General features: G+C 48.7%; 1 protein-coding gene across 2 annotated transcripts in view; it reads right to left on the bottom strand.

Moving 5' to 3' along the window:
- LOC137430148 (folylpolyglutamate synthase, mitochondrial-like) overlaps positions 1–13,007 on the bottom strand; it is a 62,933-nt gene that overhangs the window by 23,166 nt on the left and 26,760 nt on the right. The window contains exons 10-14 of one of the 2 annotated variants that reach the window (XM_078780331.1): positions 12,809–12,886; positions 5,332–5,506; positions 5,041–5,127; positions 4,826–4,923; positions 3,478–3,527 (exon numbers count right to left, since the gene is read on the bottom strand). In XM_078780331.1, the coding sequence (XP_078636457.1) occupies positions 3,478–3,527; positions 4,826–4,923; positions 5,041–5,127; positions 5,332–5,506; positions 12,809–12,886 (488 nt within the window). The remainder of the gene's footprint in view (positions 1–3,477; positions 3,528–4,825; positions 4,924–5,040; positions 5,128–5,331; positions 5,507–12,808; positions 12,887–13,007) is intronic. The other variant, XM_078780332.1, reaches the window with a different exon arrangement.

Raw genomic sequence — 13,007 nt, 5'->3', positions numbered from 1 at the left:
CCAGTGTGTACCCTGGTCAGAATAGGTACACCGTATCCCTGCGTGTCGTAAGAGACGACTAAGAGGGCGTCAGGAAGGGCATCCGGCCATAAAAATATTGCCTCAAAAAGAAAACCATGACAATTACAACTACATATTGGCAGGGTGCAGCCCGAAGTGGAGATCGGTTTCTGAGGTTTGGGACATGGAATGTAGGGACAATGACAGGGAAATCAGGAGAAGTGGTGGAAGTATTGGTCAGAAGAAGAGTGGACATATGTTGTGTGCAAGAGACGAGATGGAAGGGAAGTGGTGTGAGAATGGTGAAGGGTAGGCAGGGACAGAAATACAAGTTTGTGTGGCAAGGGTGCCCGGAGGGCGTCAATGGTGTTGGTGTCCTGTTTTCTGAGGAGTTTGTAGACAGTGTGGTGAGTGTGACTAGAGTGAGTGATAGGTTGATGATGGTGAAAATGATGATTGGAAAGCTCTTGGTGAACGTCATCTCGGGATATGCTCCGCAGGTTGGACGAAGCAATGTTCTGGTGTTCCAGAAGGACAAGTTCTGGTGTGCGATAGAGAAGCTGATGGAAAACGTGAAAGATGAAGAAGTTGTTGTGGTGGGAGGAGACCTGAATGGACATGTGGGAAGAAGTATGGATGGTTTTGAGGGAGTTCATGGGGGTTACGGATATGGTGTGAGAAATGGAGAAGGTGAAAGGATTTTGGAGTTTGCTGATGGAGCTGATTTGTTGATTTGTAATACTCAGTTCCAGAAAGAGGATAATAAGCTTGTTACATACACGTCAGGTGGGTCGACGACAACCGTTGACTACCTGATGGTGCGTAGGCGAGATAGGGGGCACCTCCGGGACACAAAGGTGATCCCTGGGGAGGAGGCTGTTTCACAGCACCACTTGGTTGTCTGCGACATAAAAATGAAAGGTGTGAGGAGAGCTCGGCGGGTGAAGTACCAACCAAGAATGAAGGTGTGGAGGTTGAAAGAGGTGACAGTAAGGGAGGCATTAAAAGAGAGGCTGAGTAGGGTAGAGGATGATGTGGTTGAGCTTGAAAGTGGTTGGATGTCAATGAAAGCTAGTCTGTTGGGAGCCGTTGGTGAGGTATGTGGATGGACAAAAGGACCACCGAGGCACTCGGAAACATGGTGGTGGGATGATGAAGTTGGAAAGAGGATTGACGAGAAGAGGAAGAAGTTCAAGGAGTGGCAGAAGGCGAAGGGTACAGGAGCAGAAACAGCAGAGCATGAAAGTTATAAGGCAGCCAGGAAGGCTGCAAAGAAAGAGGTAGCAAAGGCGCAGGAGGCATGTAGGAAAATGTTCAGAGAACGCTTGGATTCGGAAGAGGGTCAGAAAGCAGTATTCAGGATTGCAAAGCACATAGCGAAAAAGAGGTGTGACATGATGGGGGTGAGTTGCTTGAAGGATGAAGTGGGACAAATCGTTGTCGACCCAGATGGAATTAAAGGAAGATGGAAAAGATATATGGAAATGCTGTTGAATACAGAGAATGAATGGGATGGCAACATAGAGAATAACCCAGTTTTAGGACCGGCAGAGAAGATAACTGAGAAGGAAGTTGAGGAAGCGATAACAGCAATGAAGAGTGGAAAAGCGGGAGGGCCGACGGGAGTTGTGGGAGATATGTTGAAGGCAGCAGGAAGTTGGGGTGTGAAGAGAATGACAGAGATCTGTAATCTGGTGGTGAAAGAAGGCCGCATTCCAGTGGATTTGGAACTGAGTACCCTCGTCCCTCTATACAAGGGGAAAGGTGACCCTCTGGAGTGTGGCTCGTACCGAGCGATAAAGTTATTGGAGCATGGAATGAAGGTATTGGAAAGGGTGTTGGAGAGGAGGATAAGGAAGAAAGTGAAGATCGACGAAATGCAGTTTGGATTTATGCCAGGAAGAGGAACGACAGGTGTGCTTTTCATTGAGGCAGTTGCAGGAGAAGTACATGGAGAAGAGGAAGAAGTTGTTTTTTGGGTTTGTTGATCTAGAGAAAGCATTCGATAGGGTTCCACGCAAAGTATTGACATGGGCATTGAGGAAGTTAGGAGTGGAGGAATGGTTGATCAGAGTAGTGATGGCAATGTACAAAAGAGCGCGCACAGCTGTAAGGACGAAGGACGGGAACAGTGGTGAGTTTGAGGTGAAGGTGGGAGTGCATCAGGGGTCGGTACTAAGTCCACTACTATTTGTAGCTGTGATGGAGGTGCTGGCTCAGAACGTAAAGGAGGGTTTACCGTGGGAGTTGTTGTATGCAGATGATCTGGTGTTGATTGCGGAAAGTATGGATGGACTGAAGGAAAAGATGAACAAGTGGAAGGAATGTATGGAGACAAAAGGTCTGAAGGTGAATATCGGAAAGACGAAGGTGATGGCAAGTGGTAAAGCATGTGGTGAGGTGGAAAGAACTGGGAAGTGGCCGTGTGCTGTGTGCAGGAGGGGTGTCGGAGTGAACTCCATTCAATGTACAATGTGCGCTGAGTGGGTTCATCAAAAATGTAGTGGTCTGAGAGGGTCATTTACCAGTGTGGCAGCTACATTCAAATGTAAGCTGTGCACATAGGGAGCTGCAGATGGAGGAAATGTTGAGTTGGATCTTGGAGACGGCGTGAAGCTGGAAGGTGTGAAAACATTTTGCTACCTCGGAGACATGCTGAATGGAGAAGGTGGATCAGACTCGGCAACGGTTGCTCGAGTGAGATGTGCATGGAAGAAGTTTCGGGAACTGAGTGGCATGCTGATGAGGAGGAGAGTGTCGCTGAAGCTGAAGGGAAAGGTGTATGCTGCATGTGTGAGAAGTGTTATGATTTATGGGAGCGAGACATGGGTAATGAACGTAGAGCAACAACGAAGGCTGGAAATGGTGGAAATGCGAATGGTTCGATGGATGTGCGGAGTATCGTTGAGAGAGAGGAAGATAAATGATGAATTGCGAAAGATGATGGGAATATTGCCTGTGATTGATGCTGTGAAGAGGAACAGGCTGAGATGGTTTGGTCATGTGTTGAGGAAGGATGAAAGTGACTGGTTGAGAAGAGTGATGGAAATTGATGTAGAAGGAAGTAAAGGACGGGGAAGACCGAGAAAGACTTGGCTAAAGATGGTGGAAGAAGAAATGCGGGCAAGGGGGTTAACAAGGAGAGATGCAGAAAATAGGGCAAAATGGAGAAGATTGTCATGGGGACCGCAAGGCTAACCCCCACTCTAGCAGGGAAAATGGCCTTAAAATGCATGTTGTTGTTGTTGTTCCAATGGCAAAAATCACATCCATAAACAATATCCATGCATTTTGAGATGCTTTCTAGTTTTACTTTAAAATGTCCTACGCACCTATAATCACAGCGAGGCCTTCCACAACTGTGATATGGGTGTCAAGTAACGATGCAACACTCTTATTCTAACACACTTCAGGCAATGCTCTGAAGATGGACTCTATGACCAGCTCATTCATCACCCAAATCCAGAGATTGCTCACCCCTGACAGGGAAGTTGTTGTTGCTCCACATCAAACCAGGACAGGCATGCCTAATGGAGAGAAATAATAGAGGACAAAGAGTCAACCTGTTGGTTGTCTCTGCCTAATCATTTGTTGCATAATGATATGTCCTCAGGTTTAAATATCATTTGACCATGTTGGCATATCCAATGTCCATTATCTAATCACATTGTTACGGTTTCATCACTTCTGTTGTTGTGGTCTTCACCCACTTGACATATTTCTGATATCATGTACTATTATTATCTTCAAAAGGTTTATTGTTCATGAACAGTTATCAAAAGTTAAAAAGGTTAACTGTAAATGATACAGGAAACCGAACCGGAAGACGACGAGAGGGAAGACTAAGAGGCATGGCGAGCAAAGTGGGACAAGACGTGTGACGTCGAGCTCCGTAGCGAGCGTTGTCTAACGAAGGTCACGAGGGAATTTTGAGTTCATTGAAAGGACATCCTGCGATAGGTATTATCGCTGGGATTGAGAAATCTGCGTAGTCAGGTTTAAGCCGAGATTCCGACGAATCCTTGCCTGGTCACATCGACTCAAGTAAGAGCCGTCGGCCATTTTGAACCTCGTGCTTTGTTCACCGACAAAGGTTTTGCTACGCGTCAGCTCTTCTCAACATCCTATCGTCTGTCGGGGATGTGTGTGCGCGACAGCGTCATCTCCAATTACGTTGCGGTTTGCTGATTGAGCTGTGAACGTGCTCCTCTGGAGGGCGCCTTTATACAGTTTCGGCTGTGTGACTGCCATTGCCATCTATACGGGATTCGGGTCTCGACTGGACAGCGGGATTCGGGTTTCGACTGGACATCGGTCTAGCGATCGCTGGAGCGAATCAACTTCGCCTTGGAGAAGGTTAGAGAGATATTGAGGAGTGTCTTTTTTCACTCACGTGGAGCGCAGTGAGTTATCGGACTTTAGTTGATGGTACCATCCTAAGATATATAGAGTGCACTCTGGATTGCTATTGGTTGTACCGTTATTCTTGTGTATGATTTTTAATACAACATTTGTTCATTTAAAATCATTGGTGTGGTTTCACTATTGATTTCTAACACAGAATAACATATTTTTCTGCCGTGGCTCCTCTTGGGATTCGGAGGCACACCGTAACCAGGGGGTCGGGGAGGAACACGTAACAACATCCTTGTTATTCATGTTTAAAAAAAAAAAAAAAAAAAACACCAAAAAACACGTGGTGCCGTCATCATCCATCATCCATCATACACACACACACACACACACACACACACACACACACACACACACACACACACACACACGATGTGAATATAGAGGGCCACGCATGATAGGAATTGGTTACCTGCAAGCTTTCTTTCGTATGTGCACCATCAAGGTAGAAAGTGAGATGACCACAGGGTACAACTTGTGCTCTACCCAACCAACGAGTGCACGCCAACCCTGTATACACATTGAACATAACCAGTCCTAAAAAGGACATCCAAGCCATGGAGGCCTGCAGTACTGCATTTAAACCTTATTCATTGGAATTCATTTCTGCAAAGCACAACAACTAACCTTTGTGCATGGCAGGAGTGAGGCAGAATGGACGTGCAGAAGTGAGATCGTTTGAGGACGATTGTGAAAATGAGGAAGTTGTTACAGCTGCAAAAATGAAGGTAATGGTAAGCAACAAGTTTCACACTTGCATACATCTTCCTGTTTATTCTATCTTACTTTTTGTGATGTACTTCCACTGATCCCACCTCTTACCTTTTCAGCCATTAATCCTTTCTTTACTCAATTCCAACTCACTTCGTCCTCAATTTCGTACTCATTTGTAGCCCCGTGCACCCCCAAAGAACTCACCGTGACCACGATCATGCAACCACAAGTTGACAAGGCACAGGGCGAGCGCTGCATTATCTCGCTGGTGCTCTCCTTTGAGTGACAATGTGACACCGTCTCCTATTTCATTCACTTCCTTGTCCATCGACCGGTTCACCGTGAAGTCCGAGAGGTTTGGACAAAGGAACAGCGGACACTGATATCGTGCAAATGAGAAGAAAGAAGAAGCAGGAAATGAACCGGTTTTCAGCCAGAACTGCCAATAAAAATCCATATGCAAGATTTTTTGGAACAAAATGTTAGCGATAACCCAGCCAATGGTGAACACGAATGTTAGTGCACTCATTAACATTATAAACAGATGATCAAGAAACTGAAACAAAGATGAAGACTCAGTGTGTGCATCATCTACTTGGTTCTTTGCCTACCAGAGTTTTGACTGGAAAGCCTCATAAAAACAAAACGTTTTATAAAATCATTAAACAAAATGGCATACCACATCATAAACAAGTTCCACAAACTTAACGAAAAGTACAAACGCACACAAGACAACACGCACGACTCAACACACAATATTTGTCGTCATGTGGTCAATTGCCATGTGTCTTTGTACTCCGTTAGACCAATCACCACAGAGTTATGAATAAGTCAAATGACCGAATGAAGGATTACTATATTCTTTGTCTGATCAGGTGATCTCGATAATCACACTCAGGTCAAATACTATCACAGACCAAAGCAACTCGCTCACAGCATCCTGCTACTGAAAATGCAAATACATCAAGTTGGCTATACAGGTGTTACGGTTCTCCGCCGCCCTTCTTCCCCTTACCAAGGGGGGATTAATCCCCTTGTTCTTTCTGGGCTTGACGGAACCGAGTTGAAACGTCCCTTCCGGGCAAACGCAAAGTAGGGTTTCGGGACCAACTCTCGCTCATACCTAATTCCCTGCGCCGCCACGGAAGCGAGGAAGCAAGCCTCGCACGAGCCACGTGTGGTTTGGGTACGACGAGTCTACCTACCTGCGCACCTCCACCACTAAAGTTGCCACCCGAGCTTACCTGCTCCTGCGACTACCTAAACTGGGGAAGGCCCCTCCTGGCTCTTTACCCCTCTGATGCCCTCCTTGGCATTGGGCTACCAGGGTCCTTCCCTTGGATCCTCGGGCCCCACTGAACAACTCACGACTACTCTGACTGGCTCCCAGAGCCTACCTGTGGCCTCACCTGGCCGACAAACTACCAGTGGCGGAGTGAACCAATAACCATACGCACCAATTAAGCCACACGCCCAGCCATGTCACTGCCTCATGCACCCACCAAAGCACTACGTGCCACTACCTGCACCACAGGTGTCAATATCCAAACAATTTACCTGAGCCCTCTACCTGGGTTTACACTACCCCCCCCCCCCCCCCGGGCTTTCGCGAATGGGTCCATCTTCCCCCATTCACTCCTTCGCACCATGCATTCCACACCTTTTATTCCACACCAAGCATTCCACATCTTTTACTTTCACACACCATTTATGTCGCACACCACTTTTCTCACACACCGATTGTGCTCACACACCTTTTCCCATACACCTTTTCCCACACACACAGCATCATCTATCTAACTGCTTTTCCCCTAAGACTCGTGCTTCCCCGTCATCCCATTAAACTAAGCACACCCTTCGTCGTTATCATCCATCTAATCTCTCTACGTCCCCACTACCGCACAAATGTCACTACTTAAATCTCATGTCCTCTACTGTCATCTAATTCCCTAACAATTATCCTAGCCCTCCCTCGGCTAGCTTCGGTGCCCCATGGAGGTAACCATCACTGGTCCCTACATGTGCCTATACTGCCATCCCCCTAATCTAATGCTCATGGGCCCGGTTCGTGTGAGGAATGGTCAAACTACCATTCCCCCACGTAGGGTACACTATTGCCATTCGTCCACTGCACTTGAGCCTCTTCGTGTGGAAATACATCGTCATGGCTCGACCTCGAGAGGCCGAGCGATCCGTTCGGGTGGTTGGTCTACTGTAGGTTGGGTCCGTCCGGCATTTTCGAGCCAGAGGAGGAGGCATGGATGAGCTGAGGTTCAGGGCCCCATCCCTGCGTGGGGCCTCCCGGTCCCACGCATGATGGCCCAACCGCCCACGGTCGGAGCATCGCACCCGCCAGGGGGCGCGGCTACCGAACTCCCCTACCTCCCCTTGAACCTTGCTGTTCGCCTTTACCGCCACGGCGCGGCACCAACAATACAGGGCGGGGGCCGGCACGAATCGTGCACGTCAGTCCTTGTGAGACCGCCGCGGCATCGATCCCCACCGGTCCCTGCCGCACACAACTCACCGAGGGCTCACGTCGGCTATCCGTCGCATTGAACGCTACCCCGGTCTGTGTCGATGCTTGAGCCGCGTTCTCACACCTCGCGACCCACTCCACACTCGCACACCTAGGCGTCCCCGCGCCTTCCATACACTCCCTACATTCTGTTACAGCACACTCTTTCCGCACACGGTCCGGTGTGCATTCTTTCTCGCACTCTGTTATAGCACACTGGTGCACACCATCCAGGCGCACTCACGCCCCTCATACACTTCATTACACACTTTTCCTCCACACACTCCTTTACCACACACTTTTCTGTTACACACTCCATAACACAATCGGCTATCGCACACCCTCGTGCACACTCTTCCGTTACGTACTCCGTAACGTCCACCGGTGTGCACTGCTGGTACACACCCATTCCTCACACACTTTTTCTCCATGCACTCGGGTGTGCACTCTTTCGCACACTCTAACACACTTCTCCGACACACTCTTCCCGCACACATTCTGATGTGCATTCTCCCTCACTCTGTAACACACTTTTCTTGCACACACTCGCGTTCCGGTGCACACTTTTCTCTCACACGCGCGCCATTCGCCCTCATACACCGCACCATGGACCTTCCACGACCGCCCGGGTTTCGTCCATGTCCCAAGCGCGCAAAAACCCTTTTCATGCCAAACATGTTCGCGCCATTATATCTCACCTTGGGGACCTTCTTCTCCGGCAGCAGCACCTGCAAACCTTTATTGGGGTTAGCAAGCCCGACATCACGGTGCAAATACAGACTTTGAGTGCAGTCCATTTCCTTCTCCCGTGATTCATTTTCTATCTCTGCCGTATCTTCGGCCCCAATTGTTTCTGCAATTTCTTTTTCCCCGACCACCGCCGGCGTGCATGAAATTTCCTTTTCCAATTCGGCGGCCGTCGGTTTTTTTACACCCTGTGTCGCGATCTCTATACTCCCAGTCAACTTAGCTGCGCTTTGCCCAAGCTCGCTCTCCACGCGTTCCTCACACCGCGTTACCTCGGCGTGTCCCAATGCGACCTCCTCGCTCGACCTGCGCCCAATGTCCTCCCCCATTTCTTTTAATATCTCCCCTCGGGTGTCTATTTTTTCATTCAGTTCTTTTATGTCCTCATTAAACTTGACCATAAATGCCATCATGTGTGTCATAAATAGTTGCATGTCTTTAGAACTCACTTGCACCACGGGTTTGGCCTTCACCGCCACGTGCGAGGCGCCGCCATTGTCTTTACCAGCTGCGGCACCCTTTTCAGCTTCCACTACCAACTGTCTCTCCTGGTCTTCGTGTGGGTCCTGGGTCATTAGTTTTTCATCTACTTCTACCCCCACCGGCATTCGACCGTCTTGGCTAGCCATGGTACGAATATAATTTGGCTTTTAAAAACTAAATTTTGGTCCACTCGTAATTTCAAGTGCGTGAAGCGCACTCCAGGTCCAATCCCACTCCCCGACACCAATTGTTACGGCCAATATATACAATTGGTGTCCAAAATTTTGTCCAAGGTTCCAAATCCCCACTCCTGACTACCAATTGTTACGATTCTCCGCCGCCCTTCTTCCCCTTACCAAGGGGGGATTAATCCCCTTGTTCTTTCTGGGCTTGACAGAACCGAGACTTGAAACGTCCCTTCCGGGCAAACGCAAAGTAGGGTTTCGGGACCAACTCTCGCTCATACCTAATTCCCTGCGCCGCCACGGAAGCGAGGAAGCAAGCCTCACACGAGCCACGTGTGGTTTGGGTACGCCGAGCGGATTGAGCACCACGTGGTCTGTGCAGTTTAGTAGTGGAACCCGATTCGAGCGGTTCTATTCGTACCACGCTTAGCCAATGAGGAAACCACAGGAACGATCGAATGGAAAAAAGGAAGAACACAGGTTTAATTATTCCCACACGTATATACAATGACCGGGACGCAGAAACACAGGGTAGCACTTAGACAGTCTTATCTTATCCTCCCGGACTCGGGCCCGTCACACTCACACAGGGAATTGCAGATGGATTGATGTCCCAGCCAGACGCATCGACGTGGTCGTCCAGGAACGGCCCCGTCCGGCTCTCCATGGTCCCAGTACGTCCCGCGAAGATGGCAGCAGGCGATGGAAGGAACCTCGTAGCGTGTCTCCCGGACAAAGGCAGCCGATGAGGTGGAACGGCAAATGCGGGACTCTCAGCGCGGCTGGCGATTACACAGCCGTTGTTACTCGCACGACTTAATGCACTGTATATGGATCGGCCTCCAACTCAACTGAGCGTCACTTATAATAGCGCGTATTTCGGTTCATGCGCGTCTCTTTTCACCCGCGCATCTCTCAAAGTTCTCCGACGCTCACAACTCCTTTTCAACGATTCCTCCAGGTTGGTTAGTGCGCGCGAGCACTCCCTGGGCAGCAGTTATCTTTCTCATCAGCGAGTCCTCAAGTCCTCCCGGGGGCTTTGTGCAACGGGTTATATAGGTACGCCCCCGAACCTTCTGGAACCCCCTCGAACCTTCTTACCACGCCCTGTGACGCAATGCTGCCGCCACCACCTCTGAGCCCTGATTGGCGGCTCGTGCTTACCGGAAGCGCTTCTGCCGCCCCTCATTCGGCTCCGCCCCGACCCGCCTAGGCCTGCCTCGTGTTAATTCGCCCAAAATGAACCAAAGGTAGCGCAAGGGGCATGAGGCTAGGGAGGCTGGAAAGTCGGTAGAAGTAGGACCTATTCTCCTGACTTTACGCAACGCAGAACTAACATAGGAAAAGGACTAAGCTCACAAATACGAAGAGATAACTATACTATCGTGAGGCGACATGCTGCTTGTGCGACTAACTATGAGGGGGAAATTTTAACCTTTATTATACTCACTGTACAAACTCAAAACCGCAACACAGGGTTTGTACGACCAAATTTCCAGGGGTTTTCCGGGATAAAAAGTTGTTTTCCAGGACCGTTGATACAATTGTTTTTATGTAACAAGTGACATTGGCATAAACCACAATAATAAGAATGAAACCTTGTTTGTTTGCTGTTACTGTATTCCATTAAATATTTCAGTAACTAGAAACACCCGCTTTAGGAGCAGCTTTGGGGAGGGTGTGGGGATAGAGGGGTAGCTGGGGCAAATATATTATGTGCCATGGCTAAGAATCCTCCCTGCCTGCAGTTGGGGGTCAGTAAACTACTTCCACTGTGCAAGTGAAAAATTGCAAATACACCCCCCCCCTACCCCCCCCCCCCCCCACCCCACCCCCACCTCGCAGGGTACTACCAGCACGAATGCAAAATTTGGCAGACATTGGCCCAGCCCTGTTTTTACCTCTGCTACCGAATGTGGATGGAGGTTATGAGGTTATGTTTTCACCCCTGTCTGTGAATAAGATATCTCAAAAAGTTGTGGACAGATTCAGACGAAATTTAGCAGAGAGGTTGGGTATGTGAAAAGGAGGAAATGATTAGATTTTGGTGAAGATCCGGATCCGGCTGCTATAATTGTAAAGTGATTCTTCACCATTGAGTGACAGGGCTAAAACCGATATACAGCAGGATATCTCAAAACGTTATATGTGGATTTGGACCAAACCTGGTCGAGGGGTTGGGTGTGTGATAAGACCGAATCGATTCCATTTTGGTTAAGGTATTGTCGTGTTCCTAGAGATTAAAATCCTCCAAGGAAACAGATAGCCGAACGAGCTGACACTCTGAGGCATTCAATCAAAAATGACGGTCTTTTTTACACGCGAGGGAAAGGAGAATGATGAACTTACCTTCACAGGTCCCACCGGACGTCTTCGAACCTGAGATAGTCAAGTCAAACCGACACGGATTCAAAATGAACAAAAATACCGGCAATAAAGAATGCACAATAAAAATAAGATTCCTAAATGGGACGTCCCCACACAGACCTGTATACAGACAAAGGGAAAAATAAAGGTGAAAATAAAGCGTGCAATTGTGACTTAGCTCTGGTCCCCCTGATCGTCCGGAAACATCACAGGCCCTCCATCCTCACGTGGCAAAACCCCCTGCCACGCAGCACGCGAGCAGGAACCGGGCCTCCGTGCGCAGTCCGCTCACTCCTGGCTCCATGCACGAAGCGAAGCGAGCAGGCCGCGCCCGCTTGGTCACTCCAGCCACGCTCGTCCTCATGATTGTCGGGACCTCCAATGTCCCCAGCGCAAGAGCGCAATAAAATGTTCATGTGGTCGTCAAGACAGCCCTCACACAAGAGCACAACCGCGACTGCACAGCACCAATGTTCCAACACAAGCAATAGTCGACCTTGACTGTTCACTATCAAAGTCCCGAAGCAGAGAGAGAAAATGTCGGCCTTCCAACTACTTTGTACTCAAGGCTCTGACGTCATCTGACGCCACCCATGCCTGCTCCTATCAGCCAGTACCTCTCTTCGTTGCTCGGCAATCCTAGCCACTCACTGCTCTTCGGGTCGTGGCCTCCCGGACCTGCCTGCTTGATGTTATCACACGTCGGTGGCATCATTGGTGGTTGAATGTCCTGTCTCTGGTTAGTTTTTATTTCGTGTCGTTTAATGCACTATTTCCTGGCTTTGTGTGTGTGTGCTGCATCATCATAAGGAACAGAGGAAAAATAACAGAGGCCATTTACATACAGGGGATTTACCATTAATCCCGAACTAATTAACATATCCCCACCCCTCTCATGAGGACACTTATACGTGCTTACACGACATCCGGTCTAAACTAATTTCCTACTTATGATACATGGGGTTTCTTCTTCTTCATCGTGACATACGGAGCATGGTAATCTATACACTTCTACCTGGACTAAGGTAACCATTGCCTACCCCCCACAAACGTTTATGAATATGGATTCGGATTCGTGAATTATTTAATTTTTGAAGTGATTCTTCACCATTGAGAGATCGAGCAAAAAGCGATATTTAACACATTTTAAAAAGTTGTGGACGAGTTATGAATAAACTTGGTGGATGACTTGGTTAGGTGACAAGAACAAGCCAATTCGATTTTGGTTCAGTTCCAAATCCAGATTCGGCCTATCATTGGGATAGAAACCATAAGCTGTTCAGCCTGGCGGAGGTATGTGCTCTACCGAGTGCCCTTCGAGTTTTTCTACGATTATCATACGAACGTACACGCACACACACACAAACACAAACACACCTACCCCAATTTCAAGCGCTCGCTGTTGAAGAACTGCAAGAGCAGCTGGGGTTTGCTTAACAGTGAAAGCAGGTATTCCAGGCTGAAATGTGGGGGGGGGGGGGGGGGGTGGGGGAGAAGAAACAGAGACAGAGGATTTAGTATTAGTATACCAGGTACAGCACAGAGCTTTGGGGGTGAAGGGTGGGTAGGGAGTGCAAACA

Source organism: Myxine glutinosa, chromosome 6 (assembly GCF_964187855.1).
Source record: "Myxine glutinosa chromosome 6, kmMyxGlut1.1, whole genome shotgun sequence".
Classification (NCBI taxonomy): domain Eukaryota; kingdom Metazoa; phylum Chordata; class Myxini; order Myxiniformes; family Myxinidae; genus Myxine; species Myxine glutinosa.
Note: the sequence above shows the minus strand (reverse complement) of the source record. Positions and strands in the feature narration are given on the sequence as shown.